The 23,631-nt window shown below is 56.3% G+C and overlaps 1 protein-coding gene across 1 annotated transcript in view; it reads left to right on the forward strand.

Moving 5' to 3' along the window:
- The window catches only part of LOC133358237 (glucocorticoid-induced transcript 1 protein-like), a 51,549-nt gene extending 38,104 nt beyond the window's left edge, over positions 1–13,445 (forward strand). The window contains exons 3-7 of the mRNA XM_061576480.1: positions 72–216; positions 763–1,109; positions 2,334–2,781; positions 3,782–3,932; positions 8,575–13,445. Of these exons, the coding sequence (XP_061432464.1) occupies positions 72–216; positions 763–1,109; positions 2,334–2,781; positions 3,782–3,932; positions 8,575–8,815 (1,332 nt within the window). The 3' untranslated portion in view covers positions 8,816–13,445. The remainder of the gene's footprint in view (positions 1–71; positions 217–762; positions 1,110–2,333; positions 2,782–3,781; positions 3,933–8,574) is intronic.
- The last annotated feature ends 10,186 nt before the right edge of the window (positions 13,446–23,631 follow it).

Genomic DNA, 23,631 nt, shown 5'->3' on the forward strand with positions numbered 1-23,631 from the left:
ACCCTGCCCCCATTTCACCCCCCCCCCCCCCCCCGGTTATCCCCCCCCCCACCTCGCTCTGTCACCCGCAGATCGCCAAGCTGCGACAGCAGCTGCAGCGGAGCAAGCAGAGCGGCCTGGAGCGGGAGGCCGTCTCTCCGCTGCTCGCCGGGCTCACCGGGCTCACCGGGCTCACCGGGGCCGCCACCGCCGCCGACCGTCGGCGCCCAGCCGCCGGTGCGTGCCGGAGCGCCCCAGACGACTCGGGATGGCCGCGCCGGAGGGCGGAATGCTTGTTTGCGTGGCACGGCACCTTTTGACCTCCTGCCCCTCTTCACGTGGCCCTCAAAAGTGCACCTGGCCTGGCACGAGCGCCGTGATGACGTCACCGTCACGGCCGTTGTTTTGTTTGTTGTCGTGTGGAGCGGTGGCGGAGTTGTCAACATCACTGCGCTACAAACCCCTGGCGACCGACACGGGTTCGATTGACGCTCACGGCCAACACCGGTGACGATTGTCTGAACCTGTCCTGGGCCTCCCCTAGGTCGACTCGGCCTCATATAACTACCTGGTTCGGTGTAAACATCGTCACTGGGAAGACGAAGGCGCCCGGGCGTGGTGCTGGCCACCCACACCCCCCTCGTGTGCCGTTCCGGCCTTTATAAGTTGCTACTCGCTAACAGCACTTGCCCCCACAGTCTGTTGCAGGCTACACGGGGGATCTTTACATTTGTCTTTGCGTGCCATTTACCGTTCTCGCCTGACCCCATACTGCGCCGGGGTGGGGGGGGGGGTGGATGCATTTGCGTGCTTCACAAGTGGCGGGCGCGCAACTTGCGCGGAGCATTTTGACGTCCCAGCGTCCGAGTCGTCCCACACCTGGAGACGCGTCGGCGTTGAGCTCCCACGGACGATGCCGCGTCCGCACACCGCAGGTGGCGATGCCGAAGCCGATGGCCATCGCCCTGGCGGGGTTTCCCAGCATGCCCGGCGGGAGCGGCGGGGGGGCGGCCCCGGCCCCCACCCTGGGCAAGGGGGTGTTGCCGCGTCTGCGCGCCAGCGTGGAGGCGCTGAACCAGGAGATTGAGCGAGTGTTCGTGCAGGAGGCGTGGTGCCACGACTCCCCGCGGGTGAGTGGCAACGCAGGGGACCCCTCTCTCTACCCCCCTCTTTCTACCCCCCCTCTCTCTCTACCCCCCCTCTCCCCCTCTCTCACCGGGCAGGGTGGGCGGCAGCGTGGCGGCTACGTGCGTTAAACCTCCTTCCCACTTACGTAGCCAACCCTGATAATAATGATGCTGGGGGGGGAGCAGGGTACAACAACAAACGAAACACACAATTGCAGCGAGCATGCAGTTTGACCGCCCTCGCTCTGTTCTATGCGGAAAAAGAAGCGGCCGTTGCTTTGAGCATCTCCGTTTTTCAAAGTGGGGGGGGGGGGGGTAATGGCTCGGGAGGCCGGGAGAGATGAGTTGCGTCGCCGCGTCGCGTCCACGAAGATCGTCATGGTTTGTAGTCGTTGTTGTCAGCGTTGTTGTCAGCGTTGTTGTTGTCAGCGTTGTTGTTGTTGTCAGCGTTGTTGTTGTTTCACGCCGAGCCCTCCCAGCGTGGCCAGGGACCATCTTCGCCCCTCCAGCGCCAAGCGTGTCGAGCTCCCGCCACGCCCACCGGCTCGTGTTCCCCACGGGCACTACGCCCTCCCCCTAACCGTGTGACGTGAAAAACAAACCACAAGTTGTTATTTCACCAGGTTGAGGCCCACTGAGCTACGCAGCTCTTTATTCAAAAGCGACCTGGATGCAAGTGACGTGCCCGACGAAGTGGCTTGTCGTCACGTGGACATTGATAGTAGCGGCCAAATAGTCTGTAATCGTGTGATGTCGATTCTAAACGTGGAGCGGGAAAAACGGAGGTCCCGGAAAAAAATTCATGAGACCACGGGGAGAGAGAGAGAGACACGCAAACTCCAAATATACAGCAGGTGTCAGGGTTGGGATCGAACCCACGACCTCCTGCATAACGGGCGAGGTAGTTAACATCTCCTAGCCACCGTGATGATGATGATGAGAGAAAGAGACACGCAAACTCCACATCTACAGCAGGTGTCAGGGTCGGGATCGAACCCACGACCTCCTGCATGACGGGCGGTGGAGATAACATCTCGCCAACCTGGCCTCGAGTGGAGAAATGTAATTCTAAGAGGGGCGACGTTTCGGGCGATGGCCGTCCTTCATGCGCCCATGCTCATTGATGCCCAACGCCGAACGGTCCACAGCGTTGACGGTCGTCGTTGTCTGCCCGCGTCCCCACGCATCTCCCCCCCCACCCCCCCCCCCCCATCCACGCGTTCGCAGCAGGACGCTCCGGATGGACGCCGGGCCCCTCTCCCGACGAGACCGTGCAGCTCCAACTCCGGCATCGGCGGCAGCAGCAGTGGCAGCAGCGGCGGCAGCGGCAACAACGCGGCGACCCGCAGCGTGGACACGCAGACACCGTCAGCGCTCGACGGCGAACGCTGCCGCTCGCTCCCCGCGTCGCCCGCGCTGCTCCCCCCGCTCCCTCCCGCCGCCGCGACTGCTGCCGCTCTCCACCATCACAACCACCACCACCAGCAGCAACAGCAGCATTACAGCAACCACCTCGCCGGGCGCTCCCCTCCCCCTCCTCCGCCTCCGCCCGTCCACGGTGCCGCGGCGCTCACGGTGAAGCAGCAGCAGCAGCAGCAGCTGGCGCCTGTTGTGATGTCATCGACGTCGTCATCCACATTGACGGCCCTCGCCACGGTCGATTATGTGAACAGAGGTGCGTGTTGTTGTCCGTGCGTTGTGCTTGTTGTGCGTGTTGTTGTGTTAAGTGGCAGCGTAGCGGTTAGCGCTCCGCTGTGCTACAAACACGACAACCCGAGGTTCGAGCCACGCTCACGGCCAACACCGGTGGCGATTATCTGAACGGGTCCTGGGCCTCTCCTAGGCTTCCCCTAGGTCGGCATACCTCGTGCGGTGTGTGGTGAACACCGCCACTGGGGAGACAGACGGCCGGGCCGTGGTGCCAGCCATCCCAACCCATTGAGTGCAGTGCCGACCTTCATAGGCGCTCGCCAACAACACTTGCCCTCAACAGTCTGTCGAGGGCTACACGGGGCGGGGAATCTTTGTCCGGGCGATGGCCGCGGTAGCAGTGCAGCGGCAACGCTTGTTGTGGCCTCGCAAGCGAAACAAGGGGCCTGGGTTCGATGCCTGACTCGGGAGCCTCTCTGCGTGGGGTCCTTGTGATCTCCCGCCACCCCTATCCTGTTCTGCAGAGTGCAGTGAGGTGTGAGTGTACATGTGTGTGTGTGCGCACGTGTGTGTGTGTGCGCGCACGTGTGTGCGCGTGCGCGCGTGAGTGCACGCGTGAGGTGGGCAGCGGTAGTGCCAACGGGGCAGGGGAATGTCGGGACGGTAGCCGAGGTTGGAGTGGCACTGTGTGCGTCACTTGTGTCCGGTGATTCGTGAAGTCGTGGCGTCTACAGCGACGCAGTGTAACGAACGCTGCTGGTGACGGTGCTGGTGGTGATGATCATCATGATGGCGATGATGACATGGGGGATGGGGGATGGTGATGATTGTGATGGTGACCATGGTAATATCATGATGTTTATGATTGTGTATGTGTGATGGTGGCGACGGCGATGATGGTGACGACGATTGTGATGATGAAGATGTTTGTGATGTTGACAGTAGCAATGGTGTTGCTTGTGATGGTGCTAACGAGTTCGTGGTGGTGGTTGTGATCGTGATGATGACGCCTCTCCCCCCACCAGAAGGAGGGGGAGGTGGGGGCGGGGGGCCAGAGGGGAGGGGCGGCTCCCCGCTGCCCAAGTACGTCTCGTCGCCCAAGCCCAACCACAGCTACACGTTCATGCGGGAGCCTCCCGAGGGTTGCGAGCGCGTCACGGCCTTCGAGGAGACGCAGTGAGAGACGCACGCACGCACGCCATCACACGCCCTCACGCCAGCAGCAACAGCGGTGCACTCGCTCCCCTGGTGCCTGCCCCACGGGTCCGCTAGCCCAATTCTACTTGCGAATTCAATCCTCGGTTTAACACGCAGCAGCAGGAGGCTTTCGCGACCAAATATCATCCATAATACAGGCTTTTTTTTTGGGTCGGATCGCGTAAAATATATAAATGTGTCGTTAAACTCGCCACCACCCGACGCACAAATGTGGTTGCTGTCCGCCTGATGAAGCTGGTTGTAATTACTGGCGAAACGTCGTACTCAGATTGTAAATGTTGTGGCTTGGCTCTCCAACACACAACCGGTGGTGCTGTACTAGTATACCACACTATGCACAACACTATACACTACACTACACACTACACTATACACTACTATACACTAGTGCTGTACTAGTAACGAATTTGCCACGTTATGTTTACGTGACAACCTTTTAACTAGTTGGCTGTGTCGGGTGGTGGCAGGTTTAACGACACATTTATACATTTACGCGATCTAACAACAATAACACCTTTATGAATTAAATCCTGTTTGGGAGGGTTTGACTCTGCTCATCATCCTCCTGGGGTCAATAGAATAGGTACCACTTTGGCCCCCGGTATAGCAATGTGGAATTTACACCTCCGGCCTCGGTGTTTTGTCTCCTTCTCGAGCGGAGGGGGGCCCTCGGTCACGGCGTCGATCTCCTCTGGGCCGCCCCGGCGCGGGCGAGTGACCGGCGGAAACTCCACGTTCCCATGGCCAGAGGGCATCCCCTCTCTCACCGCGCTTCATTTGAGCTGATCTCGTCAAGGAGTCCATAAACCATCGTCGCGTAAACTCGGTCATCCTTGCGGCAGCGGCTTTCAGTTGCTCGCCATCGAAACCAAGACGGTGGTCACCGCATCGCGACGCTTCTGCGGCCGGTCTAGGAACGCTCCTCCTCGCGATATGAGGAAGCCACCGGGAGCGGGTGACTGTCTGAGTGGGTGGCTGGCTGAGTGGGTGGCTGGCTGGCTGAGTGAGTGTGGCTGACTGGCTGAGTGAGTGGGTGGCTGGCTGAGTGAATGGCTGGCTGGCTGAGTGGGTGACTGGTCGAGTGAGTGGGTGACTGGCTGAGTGGGTGGGTGGGTGGGTGGCTGGCTGAGTGGGTGACTGGCTGAGTGGGTGGGTGGGTGGGTGGCTGGCTGAGTGGGTGACTGGCTGGGTGGGTGACTGGCTGGGTGGGTGGGTGACTGGCTGGGTGGGTGACTGGCTGGCTGGCTGAGTGAGTGGCTGACTGGCTGAGTGGGTGACTGTCTGAGTGAGTGGGTGGCTGGCTGAGTGGCTGGCTGGCTGGCTGGCTGACTGAGTGAGTGAGTGGCTGGCTGAGTGGGTGGCTGGCTGGCTGAGTGGGTGGCTGGCTGGCTGAGTGGGTGACTGTCTGAGTGAGTGGGTGGCTGGCTGAGTGGGTGGGTGGCTGGCTGAGTGGGTGGGTGGCTGGCTGAGTGGGTGGGTGGCTGGCTGAGTGGGTGACTGTCTGAGTGGGTGGGTGGCTGGCTGAGTGGGTGGAGCGGTTTTGAGATTGACAGAACTGCTTCTTGTCTTCAGTTTGTTGTCTCTCCCCCGCACCTCCGATATTAGCACGGTTGGCTACGTACGGTGCGAAAGAAGTTAAAACACGCGTACGTACGTGACCGCTCGCCGTCACCCCCCCCCCCGAACCCTCCCCGCGCCCCCCCCCCCCGAACCCTCCCCGCGCCCCCCCCCCCCCCGAACCCTCCCCGCCCCCCCCACCCCACCCCCCACTCTTCCGGGCAGAGGAAGAGTGGCCCTGATTACTGGGCGCACCCCAGAGCCACAAAAAAAAAAAACCGGGTCATTTATTTGAACCTCAAGCACGGGGGTACAATGCATTTGTCACCATCGCCTCCCCCCCCCCCGGTGTTTTTCACCGCGCCCACGCGGTAACGGCGGACGCGCGGCAACGGACCGTGCATGGTGCGGTGACGGCAGCGGTGGCGTTTCTCCCGCGGTCGCGCCAAGAGTTGCCCCCTGCCCCCCACCACCCCCACCCGCGGTGCCGGATGAGCCGGGGATTGACGTCACCGCCGCGGTGGAGACGGGTCGGCAATGCTGGACTCGTGGTGGTGATCGCGGTGACGACGATGTCAGCTTTGATCGAGCGCCTTTTTCCATCTCAAAAATCTCAAACTGAACTAGTAAAACAATTTACACTGAGAAATCTCCTTTACCAGTGGCAAAATATAGTAATAGGTTTTTACCCTTTCAACTGGTACAAAAACTGACACCTTTATACAAGGTATCATGTTTGCAATAACCACAACACAAGCAGTCAAAATGCAAACAAAAAGAAACAACTTTTGGCGTCATCTGGTCCAACACCATGTGAGACTGGGCTCTAAGAAAAGTTGTCTCGGGTGTGGACCAATCAACTTCAAGGACAGTGCATATCATTATCATCAGAGTTGTTTCTTTTTGTTTGCATTTTCACTGCTTGTGTTGTGGTTATTGCAAACATGATCCCTTGTATAAAGGTGTCAGTTTTTGTACCAGTTGAAAGGGTAAAAACCTATCACTAGTAAAACAATGTTTTTATTTCACCTTTCACCAGGTGTCCGGCCCCACTGAACTGAGTTGTAGTTCTTTTTCAGAAGCGACCTGACCACCACCAATGCAACCAAATTGCTCTGAACGCGCGACATTGATTCTAAATGTGGAGGGAAAAACCGGAGGAGCTGAAGGGAAAAATCCACGTGACCACGGGGAGAGAGAGAACATGCAAACTCCAAACCCACGACCTCCTGTATATCAGGCGAGGTAGTTAACATCTCGCCGTACGTATAACAAAATAAATTGTAAGCCACGCTTGCAAAGTATGAATTAAATCCAATAGAAATGCAGTGAATACGGCACTGCAGACACAATGCAGACACAACTAACCGGTGATAATAATCGCAAGTTGCGGCGTAGGTAGCGTCCAGGTGATCCGGAGGTCGCCGTGAGGTCAGCACTCAAAAGGGCCACACGGGTGGCTTTGCACGGACCCACTCCGTTGTCTCCGCAGCCGATGAACGCACGGCACGCCGGGAACTCATTTAAGGCCGAGTCGACCTAGGGGAAAACCCCGGGACCAGTTTCGGTATCGCTCGCAAGGACCGATTCGCAACTCGCGCGCCTGAGAATACAACTCTGCTGTTGTCGGGTCCCCATGGCGCTGTGTGCTCGTTAACCGCTGCGCCACCACTCCCCCCCCTCTCTCTGTGTTATTATGACGACGATGATGGTGATGTGGTCGACAGAGAGGGGGGGGGGGGGCTGGCTGGCGTTGGGGAAGTGTAAGCCATGACGCTGGGCCGGGTTGCGGTGCGCAACGACGGGAGATTAAATGTCCTTGCGGAAGGGAAGTGTGCACTTTGCAAACGCGGGGACGGGGAGGGGGTTGCGGTTTTGGTTGGGGGGGAAGGGGTCACGCGGAGGTCAACGGCGGTTTCGGGCCGTCCCTGACGTGCCTTGGAAGCCCAGTTCACCATGAGAGTCCAGTTCACAGAGAGAGTACACACACACAGTACACACACACACAGTACACACACACACAGTACACACACACACAGTACACACACACAGTACACACACACAGTACACACACACAGTACACACACACAGTACATACACAGTACACACACAGTACACACACAGTACACACACACCGTACACACACACAGTACACACACACAGTACACACAGTACACACACACAGTACACACACACAGTACACACACACAGTACACACACACAGTACACACACACAGTACACACACACAGTACACACACACAGGTACACACACCACAGTACACACACACAGTACACACACCGTACACACACACAGTACCCACAACAGTACAACACCGTACATTACCCCGTACACCACACCAGTACACACACCACCTGTACACACCAACACCGTACACACACACCGTTTACACACAACACCGTACAAGTACACAGTCCACACGCACACAGTACACACGCACACAGTACACACGCACACAGTACATACGCACACAGTACATACGCACACACCGTACATACGCACACACCGTACACGCACACACCGTACACGCACACACCGTACACGCACACACCGTACACGCACACCACCGTAACACGCCACACACCGTACACGCACACACCGTACACGCACACACCGTACACGCAGCACACCGTACACGCACACACCGTACACGCGCACACCGTACACGCGCACACCGTACACGCGCACACCGTACACGCGCACACAGTACACGCGCACACAGTACACGCGCACACAGTACACGCACACAGTACACACTCACAGTACATACACACACCTTCATCTAGCAGTGCATTTAATAATGGCTGCCGATGTGGCCGATTCTCTAAAATGACCCATTGCCTACGATGGTAACGGGGTGTGACCTCGTCCGCGGTGACGACGGTCGTTACGGTGACGACGGTCGTTACGGTGACGACGGTCGTTACGGTGACGACGGTCGTTACGGTGACGACGGTCGTTACGGTGACATCATCTCCTCCGTGTGTGCCCCCCCCCCCCCCCCCACTACTCTCCCTGCGCAGGCAACACAAGGATATTCCGTCGATCTTCTGCCCGGACAAAAACAAAGTGAACTTCGTCATCAAGAGCGACACGGCCTTCTGTCCCATCAGCCTCCTGCGCCCGCCGCCGCGGATTCTCCGCTTCACGCCCGAGCCGGCCCAAGGCTCGGCGCAGGACGCCGGGCAGGGCTCGGCGGGGGACGCGCCGGAGGAGATGGAGTCGCCGAGCTGCATCCTGCGCCAGCACTCAACCGACCGCTAGCGCGGGAACCCCCGGGAGAGAGGGGGGGGGGGCGGCCGGTGGGATGGGAGGGGTGCGCGAACATTTGTACGTTCTGAAAACAACAACAGCAACACGTTCGATGATGATTCGTGATCAATGATGAGAATTGTTCATCGACACCACTCAGGGTATGGAGCAACGTGAACCAGGAAGGAGGAGCGCACCAGGTGGAGGACGAGGAAGATGCGGTGGTGGTGGTGGAGGAGGATGCGGTTTCGCAAGCGGGGCGGGGGGGGGACAACGTGAGACGGCTCCACGATTGAGACATCGACGTTGACACCGTGACCAGCACGCGCTCGGAAGTCCGTTGGCGGTTCCGGGCAAGCGTCGTCAATGCCACGTTCCTATGGGAAAAATCTCCCATCATAGAGGGGTTTTTTTGGGGTTTCGCGTAAATATTTACGCGATCTCACCCAAAGAACCCGTTACGGATGATATTGGTGGCGGAAGCCTACGCGTTGAACGGAAAAATCTCCGTTTGTCGAACTTGCAGGTTCCGTGCTCCCCAACAGCCCTCCACCTCCGCCAACACTTGTAAGACCTGCGTTGGGAGGTCTGGTCGGATGACTCCCCCCCCCCCCCCCCCCCGCCCCCCACGGTTCGTGTACAGCAGTGGTGTGGGGCAAGGCCGTCGTCAAGCAGTGGAGGGGGGGGGGCGGGTGGTGTGTGTGTTTTACGTGCGGTCGTGGCGGAAGAGATTTGCAGATAAATTTTCTTTTGGCATCCGGGGGGATCCTTCACCAACTGCCCCTGCTGCAAGCACGGCGGCATGTCACTGCTGTGGGGTTGAACCAATCGGACTGCCCTGGCACGCGCGTCCGCAAGGTGTGTGTGTGTGTGCGTGTGCAAGGTGCGTGTGTGCGCAAGGTGCGTGTGTGTGTGCGTGTGCAAGGTGCGTGTGTGCGCAAGGTGCGTGTGTGTGTGCGTGTGCAAGGTGCGTGTGTGCGCAAGGGGCGTGTGTGTGTGCGTGTGCAAGGTGCGTGTGTGCGCAAGGGGCGTGTGTGCGTGCGTGCTCCGGCCATCTCGGTCGGGTCAACCCATCGGGTCTGTTCGGCTAACCTGTCAAGTGAGCCTTCCACGCCTTCACGAAGCCTCAGTGCACCTAGCCTGGCGCGGGCGTCGTGGTGACGTCCGCGTTTACCGACCCCGTTCGCCGAACAGCTGTACGGGGTTTTTTTTATTCTTCCCCCTGCAGTGGAAATAACGATTGGCGATCAACTTTTGGTGTGGGGAGAGAGGGGGTGGGGGTGTGGGGTGAAGCCACATCACGATCTGGCCGAATCGCCTCGTGCCGTAAGACCCTCCGCCACCGGACGAAGGCACGCACCGCACTGCCACGCACCGCCACGCACTGCACCGCACCGCCACGCACTGCCACGCGCCGTCACGCACCGCGAATTCGTGCCCTGACTAAACCGAGACGAGGGAGGGGATCGATTCTGGAAGTGCACGGCGATCCCGCGTCGTGACGATTCATCCGAAGGCCGGTGGCGTTTCAAGGAATCCGATCCCACGTGCCTCCGTGCTTGGCACGTCATTGGTGGTGACGACGATGATGGTGGCAATAGTAGTAATGGTGATGATGGCGGGTGACGGCTACGGTTACGATGGCGACGGTTAACAAGGAAGAGCTATCGCAGGAGGAGGTTGCGTGCCCATTTGTGGAGGGGGGGTGGGGGGAGTGCCGGTTTCCGGACGGCGACATGGAGTTGCTCAGACTTCCCAAACTGCGGGGATGCCGCGACTGGTCATCTGCCAAGACCCCAGATGTGGCTACTCTGGCCTCTACCGTGTGGGTGCTGAGCGGAGGAGCCATTACACGCTGTGTGTACTTCTGTCTATACGGCTTGTGTGAGTGAGTGTGTGTGTTCGTGCATTCCGTGCGAGCATGTGCGTGTGAGCGGTAGTGCAGTGGGCCAGCGCGCTGCGCTGCGAACCCGGCGACCCGAGTTCGATTTCCCGCTCAAGGCCAACGCCGGCGTGACGGATATCTGAACCGGTCCTGGACGCTCGCCTAGGTCGACTCGGCCTCAAATGAGTACCTGGTGCGGTGTGTAGTAAACATCGCCACTGGGGAGACAAAGGCGGCAGGTCGTGGCGCTGCTCACCAACAGCACTTGCCCCAACAGTCTGAGGCTATACAGGGGAGGGAGGGGGGGCCTTTGTCTTTGTAAGGTCAACGTGCACCTAGCCTGGCACAAGCGCCGTGGTGGCGAACGACGGCGCTCGTCGACGCAGCGTCTGCTCGTAAACATAAACAACGAAAAACAACAAATTCCTCCGGGCTGGCAATACTTTGTGCAAATTTCACGATGTTTTTTAATTGCTTATGCCTAAGAAGTATTTTTAAAAATGGCTGTTATTCCCCACAAACGTTGCTTTTGTAAGCAGGACTTTACGTGAACGAAGAGACACAAATGCACACCACGTGTTCTCATTGACAATAGGTAAATTTCAAAATATCACTGTCCTGGTCACAAAAGCAAAGTTTGTGGGGGAATAATAGCCATGGTCTGTACTTTTGAGGCGTAAGCACTTAGGAAATAAAACTTACTACCCAGGAAAACAATGTATTTTTGTGACACTGCTATCCCTTCCCCTCCACACTGCTTGGTGTGGTGTCGCCGCTTCACTCGGGGTGCGAACCCCCCCAGGTGCCTTCGTCTCAGCGGCATCCCTCGGCAAACCCGCACCGACCAGCGAAGTATGGTCGAAACTAAGGGGGAGGCCTTCATCCAGCGGTGGATTTGACGACGATCAAAGGGCTGTAAATTGTAACTGTTTTTTAATATACGTACACATCCTAGGCCAGTAAGAGTCCGTGTCTGCCCGGTTTTTTCTCTCGTCACGTGTAAAAGCTCACCACTGTCTCTGTGTGCACGTGTGCTGTGTGGGGAGTGGTGGTGGCGCGGTTAGCGCTACAAACCTGGCGACCCGAGACTGCAGGGATTCATCTTCTTGGTTCTTTCGGTAAAGTCACGTAGAATGGAAATAATGACTTTAAACCCCTCGCCAAACCTCCTACGCATTTCACAAGTAGTATTAATCGCATATCTGCATTTTCCATAAATATGCTAAATTCCTCTTGATATGCAAATTATTTTGTCAAGGCGCTCTCCCTCCCCTCCATCCCAGCTTAAAAAAGACGCTCTAAGCCTGGGGTGTGTCATTCAGACTGTCTCCTTGACAGACCTGTTCTTCACCTGAGGACGGCTGCTTGCGTTGTGGCCGAAACGTCGTGAGAATTATTTTATTATGTTTTATTTTTATTATTTTATTTCTATTCTACGTGACTTTACCTAAAGAACCAAGAAGAAAAAACTGGCGACCCGAGTTCGATGCCCGATCACGGCCACCAACTGCCGGTGACGATTGTCTGAACCGGTCCGGGGCCTCCCCCTAGGTTGACTCGGCCACAAATGAGTACCTAAGGAGACAAAGGCGGCCGGGCGTGGTGCTGTTGGCCACCCACCCCCTCGTGTGCCGCAGTGCCCGCCTGCATAGGCGCTGCTACTCGCTAACAGCACTTGCCCCAACAGTCTCTTGAGGCTATACGGGCGGTAAGGGGGGGAATCTTTGTCTTTATTTTGTTGTACACAAGACAAAGATCTCCCGTGTAGCCTGTAACAGACTGTAGGGGCAAGTGCTGTTAGCGAGTAGCAGCGCCTATGCAGGCCGGCACGGCACACGAGGAGGTGGGTGGCCATGGTTACTTCACGCCGCACCAGCACCAGGTACTCATTTTGAGGCTGAGTCGACCTAGGGTGGAGGCCCAGGACCCGTTCAGATAATCATCACTGGGTGGTGTCCGTTGAGCGGGATTCGAACTGGGGTCGCCAGGTTCGTAGCGCAATGCGCTAATCGCTACACCACCGCTCCCCACGTACACACAGACAGACACACACATATATATACACACAAACGATGTAATCTCAGGACTGGCTGTGGCACTTCGCGACTCACGCGGAGTCGCCCCGTGCTGCTGGGGAGGAAGTTGCTCTCTCAGCGGCCGCTTGTGGATTTATTTTTGTAAAGAAAAAACACAAAGAAATATGCACGCACGCGGTTTGTTGTTGCTGTTGTTTCCATTACACGATAGAGAAATTAACGTTGTGGGTTTGTTTTATATTTTAGACCCGGAAGAGGTATGGGAGGGGGTGGGGGGGGCTCACAGTGGGGGCCCCCCCTCGTGTCTCAACGCCGGTGGGAGTTGTCATCCCTTTCCCAGGATGGATTGCGGACGCCTGCGACTTAAAATCCAGGTCCTCGAGTGGCTCGTGAGAGTCTCCCACTCGGCACACACTCTCTGTACCGACGGTGGTGAGATGTTAACTGCCTCGCCTCGTATACAGGAGGTCGTGGGTTCGATCTCGACCCTGACGCCTGCTGCTGTGTATTTTGAGTTTGCAGTGTCTCTCTCTCCCCGTGGTCGCCTGGATATCCGAGTCCTCCGGTTGTGCCCCCCCCCCTCTCCACATTTAGAATCAACATCACGAGTTTATAATATTTGGCTGCTTATACATTTCCACATGATGATGATGATGAGCCGTCATCTGTGATGGCTCAGGTCGCTTCTGAAATTAAAAAGAGCTGCGTAAGCTCCGTGTCAAAGAAACATTGCGTGTGCGTGTGGTGATTGACACACTGCCAACACCGACAATCGCAGAGTGTGCGAGGCGTGTGCTGCCCGGTGCTGGTCACGTGTGTAATGTACGTGTGTTGAACTTCTATCGCACCGTACGTAGCCAACCGTGCTAATCGGAGGTGCGGTGTGTGTACGTGCGTTGAACTTATTTCGCACCGGATTTGGGGGGGGGGGGGTGCCGTGGGGGAAGGACAGCGAACGAAACACAAACACCAGTTCTGCTGTTCTCAGAGCAGCGGGGTTTTACTGATATGAACCTCCTGGTTCCACCAGCCCACAGGGGAGGGGCAGGGTGGGGAGGGGCTGGTGGGGGGTGGGGAGGGGCTGGGTGGGGAGGGGCTCGGTGGGGAGGGTGGGGTGTGGGAGGGGTGGGGCTGGGTGGGGAGGGAATGGTCACCCCGTGGTGCCCTTATAAAACTCAACGTTTAACCTACTCACGCCAACTTGTGCCCGCCCTCACAGTCGGGCATATTTGCGGAACACACCACGCCGCCGTTGACCCTGGCCATTGACCGAGCAACCCAACGTTCCTACCAGCTCCCTCCGCAGGAATGTGTTCTTTGTCCCGTGCGGTGACGACTTTTATGACCTCCCCCGCCGCCGTTCCCGGACATCTGTGGGGGGGAAGGGAGGATGGGAGGGAGGGGAGGGGAGGATGGGGGGGGAGGGGAGGATGGAAGGGAGGGGAGGATGGGAGGGAGGGGAGGATGGGAGGGAGACTCCACCGCCATCCATGCCGTCTCCCAAGTGCAGGGCTCGTCAGCACTTTGACTTTCTTCCCCCCATGTTGCTCTGCCTGATGATCGACCGGCTGCCCTCTTCTCGTGTCTATGAACTAAATACTCGCCACCCATCCCCCCCACCCCACCCCACCCACCCACCCCCTGTTTCTGTACAGCGTCTTCAACATCTTGGGGGGAGGGAGGGAGGATGTGTTCGTGAGTCGTGGGTGGGAGGGGGCCAAGTTTTTAGTGGAGTTGGAGGGGGGGGCAGTCACGTGGCAGATCGCTCGCTGCGGGTTCGCGTTGAATTTGACCCAAGACCAAACCTGCAACTCAACAACGTGTAATGTTATTTTTTACCATACTCTGTGGTTCTTTCGGTAAAGTCACGTAGGTATAAAATCTGGATATTGTTTTACCATACTCTGTGGTTCTTTCAGTAAAGTCACGTAGGTATAAAATCTGGATATTGTTTTACCATACTCTGTGGTTCTTTCGGTAAAGTCACGTCGGTATAAAATCTGGATATTTTTTTACCATACGCTGTGGTTCTTTCGGTAAAGTCACGTAGGTATTAAATCTAGATTTTTCTTTTTTTACCACTTAAGGTCCCCGCTGAGCTGCTATGTAGCGCTGGTTTTTTTATCCAGAAGCGACCTGGTCATCACAAATGATAGCTCAACGGAAGTAGGCTTATTATCACGCGGAAATCTATAGCAGCAGCAGCAGCCCGAATACTTGGAGACTCAACGCCCGATGTGTTTCTAAATGTGGAGGTCGGGGCAACTCCGGAGCAGGTGGGGGGAACACCCTGGCAGGCTCACCACAGTGGTGACATCACCTTTCCTCCTCTAGTTAAGACCGGAAGCAGGAAGACTTCCTCACAATTCTGGCAAACCGCCTGATGAAGCTGCTGGTTGTTGTTGTGACCACGAGCGAAACGACCGAACGGGGACACGGGGTCGGGGTGGGGGGTGTGGAGGGTGATGGTGATGCAGTGGCCGCCAGCTTCCCGAGTGGGGGTCGAGACGTGGGATGGGACCCCCTCCCACGTGCGACGATGGCTGTGAGAGTCGCGCACCGCGGGACGCAGCGAGTCGGAATCGCAATCGAGAAATCCGATGAGCCATGAAGCTCTTTTCTCCCCCCCCCCCCCCCCCCCACAGCTGCCCCGGGGGTCCTGCGGACCCACTGCGATCCGCTGCGGGGGGCGCTGCCAAATCTCTCGACCCGGCATCTCGAGAAGCCTCCAGCCGAGCGGACCGCCCAGACGAGACCGCCCCGTTCACTGTCGCCGTCTCCCGTCGAACGCAAAATGAAAATAATACTGGTAGGAACCCACTGGTTCCACCAGCCCACAGGGGATTATTGTGTCCGTCCGTCCGTCGTGCAGAGAGGGGCTGGGTGGGGAGGGAGGGGCTGGGTGGGGAGGGGAGGGTGGGGAGGGGCTGGGTGGAGAGGGTGGGGAGGGGCTGGGTGGGGAGGGTGGGGAGGGGCTGGGTGGGGAGGGTGGGGAGGGGATGGGTGGGGAGGGGTTGGGTGGGGAGGGTGGGGCTGGGTTGGGGGTAGGGCTTGGTGGGGAGGGGCTGGTCACCCCGTGGTGCCCTTATAAAACTCAACGTTTAACCTACTCACGCCGGCTTGTGCCCGCCCTCAGTCAGGCATATTTGCGGAATACACCACGCCGCCGTTGACCCTGCAGGCCATTGACCGAGCAACCCAACGTTCCTACCAGCACCCTCCGCAGGAATGTTTTCCCCCTGCACACATCGTCGCGCGCTCTCACGTTTGCGCCTCTGCGGCCGTCTGGAACGCTCTTGCCTCCGATGCTAGGAAGCCGCCTGGAGACTCCCCAATTTTAAAATCATCGTCATCATCTAGATGTGCAAACTCATTTCTTTAGAACTGCTTTTTGTGTTTGATGTCCCCTCCCCCCCTCTCCCTCTCTCTACCCGCAACTCCGATGAGCGCGGTTGGCCCGCACCTCAGCGGCGATGTTTTTACGCACCACGCCAGGAACTCATTTGAGTCCGTGTCGACCAAAGGGAGTCCCAGGACCGGTTCGGATAATCGTCACTGGCGTTGGCCGTGAGCGGGAATCGGTACTCGGGTCGCGGGCTTCGTGCACGCGCACACAAAAGGCAAAGATCCCCCCCCCCCCGTATAGCCTCGACAGCCTGTTGGGGCAAGTGCCGTTAGCGAGTCGTAGCACACGAGGGGGTGGGTGGCCAACACACCACGCCCGGCCACGTGCTGTTTCCCCAGTGGCGATGCTTTGCACACTCCACGTGAACACCACGTGGCTTTTTTTCTCTCTCCCGGGTTGTAAATAAATACATTAATTTGGCACGCGCGCACACACGTGTGTCGCGCACTCGCTGCACGCGAGATGATACGTTCGCGCATGCGAAGTTTAACACGTTCCTTCGGAGTGGGCAGGTAGGAACTTGGTTGGACAGCGCGGCGTTCAGGGGGGGGGGGGGCAGTTGGATGAGTGTTTACCCCCCCACCCTCCCCGACATCGTCAACCAATCACGGCGTAGATCGGTGTTCGGTGGGGAGGTGCCATGGGTGGGCGGAGTTCCGGATATGCACGACAGACAAATTACACTGATCAACACACTTATTTTTCTGGCACAAGGTATTCCAACGGTTTTAATGTAATTTTGGGGTGCTGATTCCAAATCTGTCTATCACATCAGGTTATTGAGATATAAAATATTGCATTTTCAATAAAAACTGCAGAAGAAAAATATTAAATAAATGTGGATATCTACATAAAATGATATTATACACACACTATCCTAAAAATACAGCACCATATTTTAACACTAAAGCAGTCACTGACTCGCAACAACTTGCAATCATAAGTGACAGAGTTAATTTCGGGTAAAATCAATGAAAACGGGGTATGCCGATAGCATAAAAATGAGATGTGACAGAGCAAATCTGAGATCAGATTTGGAATCAGCACCCTGAAATTAGTCTAAAGCAGCTGCAAAAGTCCAGGCCAGAAAAATGTTTTGTTGTTGTTGACCAGTGTAATCCCTGGTGGGCAGTGTGGAACCTGTTGTTCCTGCCTGTATACATAAATACAAATCCACGATTTTCGTCGACAAAGCAGTGACGTGAGCCGACATTATATACATGTACATATATATTTGTTTCAGTTTTTATTTATTAGGGAAACCTTGTGAGCCATGCGGCTCTCGACTCGGGTGCAACCGCAACAAAACAAAAACATGAACAAGAAATACATTATAAACACGTGTGTATTATACATTATATGCGTGTGTTAAAAATAAAACACATTTTTTTGTTCCCAAAAGGATGCGTTTGCGTTAACCCATTGCAATGGCAGATAATGAGGAACAGCAGCAAATAGCGTCAATAAAATATAACAAATTCTCATGATGATGCCGCGTTGTTGTTGCTAGGAGTTTGCCTGCAGCTGGCCCCAAGTGGAAATTCCTGGGCCATTGATCGTGGTGGTGATGGTGGTGATGGAGGTGATGGTGGTGGTGGTGATGGTGGTGGTGGTGATGGTGGTGGTGGTGATGGTGGTGGTGATGGTGGTGGTGATGGTGGCGATGGAGGTGGTGGTGGTGATGGTGGTGATGGAGGTGGTGGTGGTAATGGTGGTGGTAATGGTGGTGGTGATGGTGGTGGCGATGGTGGTGATGGAGGTGGTGGTGATGGTGGCGATGGTGGTGATGGGGGTAGTGGTGATTGTGGTGATGGTGGTGATGGAGGTGGTGGTGATGGTGGTGATGGTGGTGAGGGAGGTGGTGGTGGTAATGGTGGTGGTGATGGTGGTGGTGATAGTGGTGATGATGGTGGCGATGGAGGTGGTGGTGGTGATGGTGGTGGTGGTTGTAGTGATGGAGGTGGTGGTGGTGCTGATGGAGGTGGTGGTGGTGATGGTGGTGCTGATGGGGAGCGGTGGTGTAGCGGTTAGCGCGCTGCGCTACGAACCCAGCTACCCCAGTTCGATTCCCGCTCACGGCCAACACCAGTGACGATTATCTGAACCGGTCCTGGGCCTCCTCTAGGTCGACTCGGCCTCAAACGAGTACCTGCTGCGGTGGTGTGTAAGCATCGCCACAAAGGGAGACAAAGGCGGCCGGGCGCTGCTGGCCACCCACGCCCAGAACTCGCCCGCCGCAGTCTGTTGAGGCTACACGGGGAACCTTTGTCTTTGGTGGTTGACCCAACAATAATGCGCGGACGGAATGTGCTGGCTCCACTGAGTTCAGTTTTCAGTTTTATGTTTGAATCGCCCTGTGAGCCAAAAAAGCTCTCTTTTTAAGCCGGGTTTTCATCAACAACAACAAAAAAACAATCACCGCCGCAAACAATGTCGCGGTGAACTAAATCAATAACAGATGAGAGAAATTAAACAAACAAAAATCTTAGCAAATCATAATGGCAGTGTTAAACATTCTTGCGATTGTGATTGGAGAAACGGGAATAAGGAGAAATAACTGCGTGTATTGAAACGAAAAACTTTTATTTACTGCACCAGGTTATGTAGATTTTTTTTCAGGAGCGACCTGGCTGTCACAGATGAGGTGGTTCATCGTGGAACATTTTAGAGCAGCCAAATACTCTGAACGCGTGACGTTGATTTTAAATGTGGAGGGGAAACATCGGAGGAGCCGGAGAAAAATCCACGCGACCACGAAAAGAGAGACACACAAACTCCAAATATACAGCAGCAGGCGTCAGGGTCGGGATCAACCCCACGACCTCCTGTATACCAGGCGAGATAGTTAACATCTCCTAGCCACTGTGATGATGATGAGAGAGACGAAAACTCCAAATATACAGCAGCAGGCGTAAGGGTCGGGATCGAACCCACGACCTCCTGTATACCAGGCAAGGTAGTCAACATCTAGCCATCGTGATAATGATGAGAGAGAGAGACACGCCAACTCAAAATATACAATAGCAGGCATCAGGGTCGGGATCGAACCCACGCCTCCTGTGCACCAGGCGAGGTTGTTAACATCTCCTAGCCACTGTGGCGCTACTCTCCGAAGCCACGTCCTTTATTTTTTTTTCAGCTTTCGTAGAGACCCATAGACTCACATTGATCCATAGACTCACACAGAGATCCACAGACTCACATATTGACTCACATAGAGATCGATAGACTCACAGAGAAACCCATAGACTCACATTTTTCACGTGTGTTGTATTCATAGGTGCTCACTAACAACATTTGCCCCAACAGTCTGTTCAGGCTATTCAGGGTATTTTTGTCTTTGTTATATTTAGAGAAAGTGTCAGTTTAAAGAGAGAAGAGACAATGTAATTCCGGCCACGGTGATGATGATTATGATGTTGTTGATGTTGTTGATGTTGTTGTTGATGTTGTGACGGCCTTCACTTAAACTTGACTGTGAATCCGTGGGCCGAGACATGAATGAGCCGTGAGAAATCCGTGTACCCGTACGTGCGTGTAACCTGGCGACCCGGGTTCGATTCCCGCTCACGGCCAACACCAGTGACGATTATCTGAACCGGTCACGGGCCTCCCCTAGGTCGACTCGGCCTCAAATGAGTACCTGGTGCGGTGTGTAGTAAACATCGCCACTGGGGAGACAAAGACGGTCGGGCGCGGTGCTGGCCACCCACCCCCTCTTTTACCGTGTCTGCCTTCATAGGTGCTCGCTAGCAGCACTTGCCCCAACAGTATGTTGAAGGCTTTACGGGGGATCTTTGCCTTTTGGTGATGGTGGTGGTCGCGACCCCCCCCCCCCCCCCCATCGCGTGCCGTGCCAGCCTTGATAAGTTGTTTTGCTCCCTCCTAGCAGCACTTGCCCCAACACACGGGGAGATATTTGCCTGTCTGTGTATGTCTGTGTGTGTATCTGTGTGTGTGTGTGTACTGAGGTGGGGGGGGGGGGGGTGAGAAGTAGGGGGGAGGAGGGGGGGATAGAAGGAGGGGGTGAAGTAGAAGGAGGGGGGTAAAGGAGGGGGGGTAGAGGAGGAGGGGTAGAAGGAGGGGGGATAAGGAGGGGGGGGGTAGAAGGAGGAGGGGGGTAGAAGGAGGGGGATAGAAGGAGGGGGGATAAGGAGGGGGGGGCAGGAGGAGGGGGGGCAGGAGAAGGGGGGGCAGGAGGAGGGGGGGGCAGGAGAAGGGGGGGCAGGAGGAGGGGGGGGGCAGGAGGAGGGGGGGGGGCAGGAGAAGGGGGGGGGCAGGAGAAGGGGGGGGGGGCAGGAGGAGTCGCCTCCCCTCCACACGGCAGCTGTTTCCCGTGCTGTGCTTGCGCGATTGTCCTGTAGGAAGTGAGGCGGCTGTCTGCTGCGTCTGTGTAGAGCCTCTTCACGCACCGCACGGAGCCAACCGGCCTCATCGCCTGTGCCGCGGTGGCTAGGAGATGTTCACTACCTCGCCTGGTCTACAGGAGGTTGTGGGTTCGATCCCAACACTGACGCCTGGTGCTGTATATTTGGAGTTTGCGTGTCTATCTCTCTCATCATCATCACGGTTGCTAGGAGATGTTAACTACCTCGCCTGGTCTACAGGAGGTCGTGGGTTTGATCCCGACCCTGACGCCTGCTGCTGTGTATTTGGAGTTTGCGGTGTCTCTCTCCCCGTGGTCGCATGTTTTTTTTCTCCGGGTCCTCCGGCTTTCCCCCCTCTCCACACTTCGACTCAACGTGGCGCGTTAAGGGCATTTGGCCGCTGCATATTTCCACGTGACGATGTAAAGCCACTTCGTTGCACTTTCGTGTGTCAACCAAAATAGCAAGAAGAAGAGACAGAAGAGAGAAAGAAAATTTCGAATTCGGAACCACAAAAAAACACCCCCATCTCAATATCTCAATATCTCAATATCTCAAGAGGCGCGCAATGCCACGCGGCAGAGGTCGCAACTGGGTACCCGATACCCGTACCCTACCCGATACCCGGCTACCCGTACCCGGCCGAGTACGGGTACCCGTTTGCGACCCTGGTGCGGCCGGGTACGGGTACGGGTAGGCCGTGAGTCACTGGTGAATAACCGTTTGTCACTCATTTCCCAACGTCTTGTCTCTTCTCACAATTCAAGTTCCTAGAATCAACCCACCCGCGCCTGCAACATGGCTTCATCCCAGAGGTCGCAATCAGGTACCCGATACCCGTACCCTACCCGTACCCGGCCGGGTACGGGTAGGGTTCGGGTATCGGGTACCCGTTTGCGACCCTGGTGCGGCCGGGTACGGGTACGGGTAAGGAATCAAAACCCGTTTGCGACCTCTGCCACGCGGGTCCTGAAATAAATAACGCGTCGCGCGAAGCAGAACCTCGGGGGTTTGCCGACCCCTGCTCGTGACCAACTCAGGTTTGGCAGCGGAGGTCTCAACTCCGAATCATTCGTCGGCTGGAAGCTGCCTGGGTCTGTCACTGCGCGCGAAGCTCCGTGTCTTCTCTGTGCTTGCAAAAAACGAGGAACGACCACCCCCCACCACCCCCCGCCCTCTGAAGGAACATCTGCGCCGGTTTGACACACGCAGGCTGGCCTGCCTACGATCTATGCTGGGTCTCACCAGACGTGGATTGTGTACGGAGTTCACGTATCTTCAGATCTGGACGCAGTCCGATCATCAGTGAATTCCACCGCGTGCCCAAGCAGATTCGTTTCGTATGGTTACATTACCCCCCCCCCCCCAACCTCCCCTCTCTCTGGTCCTCACACCCTGACAGGCTCACCACAGTGGTGACATCACCTTTCCTCCTCTAGTTAAGACCGGAAGCAGGAAGACTTCCTCACAATTTTGGCAAACCGCCTGATGAAGCTGCTGGTTGTTGTTGTGACCACGAGCGAAACGACCGAACGGGGACACGGGGTCGGGGTGGGGGTGTGGAGGGTGATGGTGATGCAGTGGCCGCCAGCTTCCCATGGTGGAAGTCGAGGGATAGGAACAGAGGAGTGGTTCCTCACCTTCACTGCAGCCTTAGTAGTACATCGTCGTGGTCACCACACACCGCCGCATTCTCCAGGGCCGCCCGCCGGAGCCGAACCGCAGAGAACGCGCTACCGCTTAGGGGGCAGTGGTTCTTCACTTTCACTGCAGCCTGCACCCCCTGGATTATCACTCGTTAAAACATTTTTACAATGTTAAAAACTACGCAGGGTTTGATGAAACAAAGTTAAGTTGTAATTCAAGTGCTCCGTGCTTAATTTGTGTTTTCGATTATTGGCCTTCAATCAAAAAACTCTGGCGACGTCTCGCCAGCCCCCAGAAAGGGCATCTCGCAGCCCCCAGGGGGTGCATCGTGCAGCCCCCAGGGGGTGCAGCGTGCAGCCCCCAGGGTATGCAGCGTGCAGCCCCCAGGGGGTGCATCGTGCAGCCCCCAGGGGATGCAGCGTGCAGCCCCCAGGGGGTGCATCGTGCAGCCCCCAGGGGATGCAGCGTGCAGCCCCCAGGGGGTGCAGCGTGCAGCCCCCAGGCGATGCAGCGTGCAGCCCCCAGGGGGTGCAGCGTGCAGCCCCCAGGGGATGCAGCGTGCAGCCCCCAGGGGGTGCAGCGTGCAGCCCCAGGTGAAGAAGAACCAAGGCCGTAGCCATGGAGTCAACATGGGGGGGGGGGGGGACCAAATCCATTAGGGGGTCCCCCCCCAGAAAAAAGTCTAAATTTGAAAACGAATTTCCTGCCTAAAATATAAAAAAATTCACCAACACATAGGATGGACTTTTTTGGTATTTAATACAACGTCTAATAGTGTATTGTATTATATTGCTCTGTTTTTTTTATCTTGTATTGTTTCACAATATGTAACGGCAGAGATTAGGGATTAATAAAGTACAACCATAGCCACTATCATCTCAACAGACATCTATTTTATAGCAATATATTGGGGAGGACATTTTGAGCATATTTGAATATGGGGGGGGGGGTGTGTCGTCCCCCCCCCCCAATCTATATGATAATGACGACCTTGAGAAGAAGCACTGGAGTTGAGGGAGTTCAGGTGAGCTAAGAAGGTGTTCCTTTCCTCACTCTACCACGCTGTCACTTCCACGACACTGAGCACACAAACCACTCGCAGCAACTGCACCATCGCCACTCTGAACTCCGAGACGGACGAGTACAAAAATAATAAATTCGACGTTTCGCGCTCTGATGTCATCGCGCTGGCGCCGATAAAGAGGAAATATAAACGCTGCGAAAACAAAACCCAACAGCGTCTTTCCTTGAGCATCAGCAGCTGTTGATTGGTTCCTCGTTTTACGTAAATCATTATGATCTTGCCCTGCCGCGCGCGTGTGTTTGAGTGTGTGCGCGCGTGAGTGTGTGTGTGTGCGCGCGTATGTGCGTGTGTGAGTGTGTGTATGAGTGTGTGTGTGTGCCCGTATGTATGTATGTACGTGCGTGAGTGTGTGTGTGTGATTGTGCGCACGTGTGTGTGTGAGTGTGTGTGCCCGTATGTATGT

Source organism: Lethenteron reissneri, chromosome 61 (assembly GCF_015708825.2).
Source record: "Lethenteron reissneri isolate LAM-NWPU_2019-01 chromosome 61, ASM1570882v1, whole genome shotgun sequence".
Lineage (NCBI taxonomy): Eukaryota > Metazoa > Chordata > Hyperoartia > Petromyzontiformes > Petromyzontidae > Lethenteron > Lethenteron reissneri.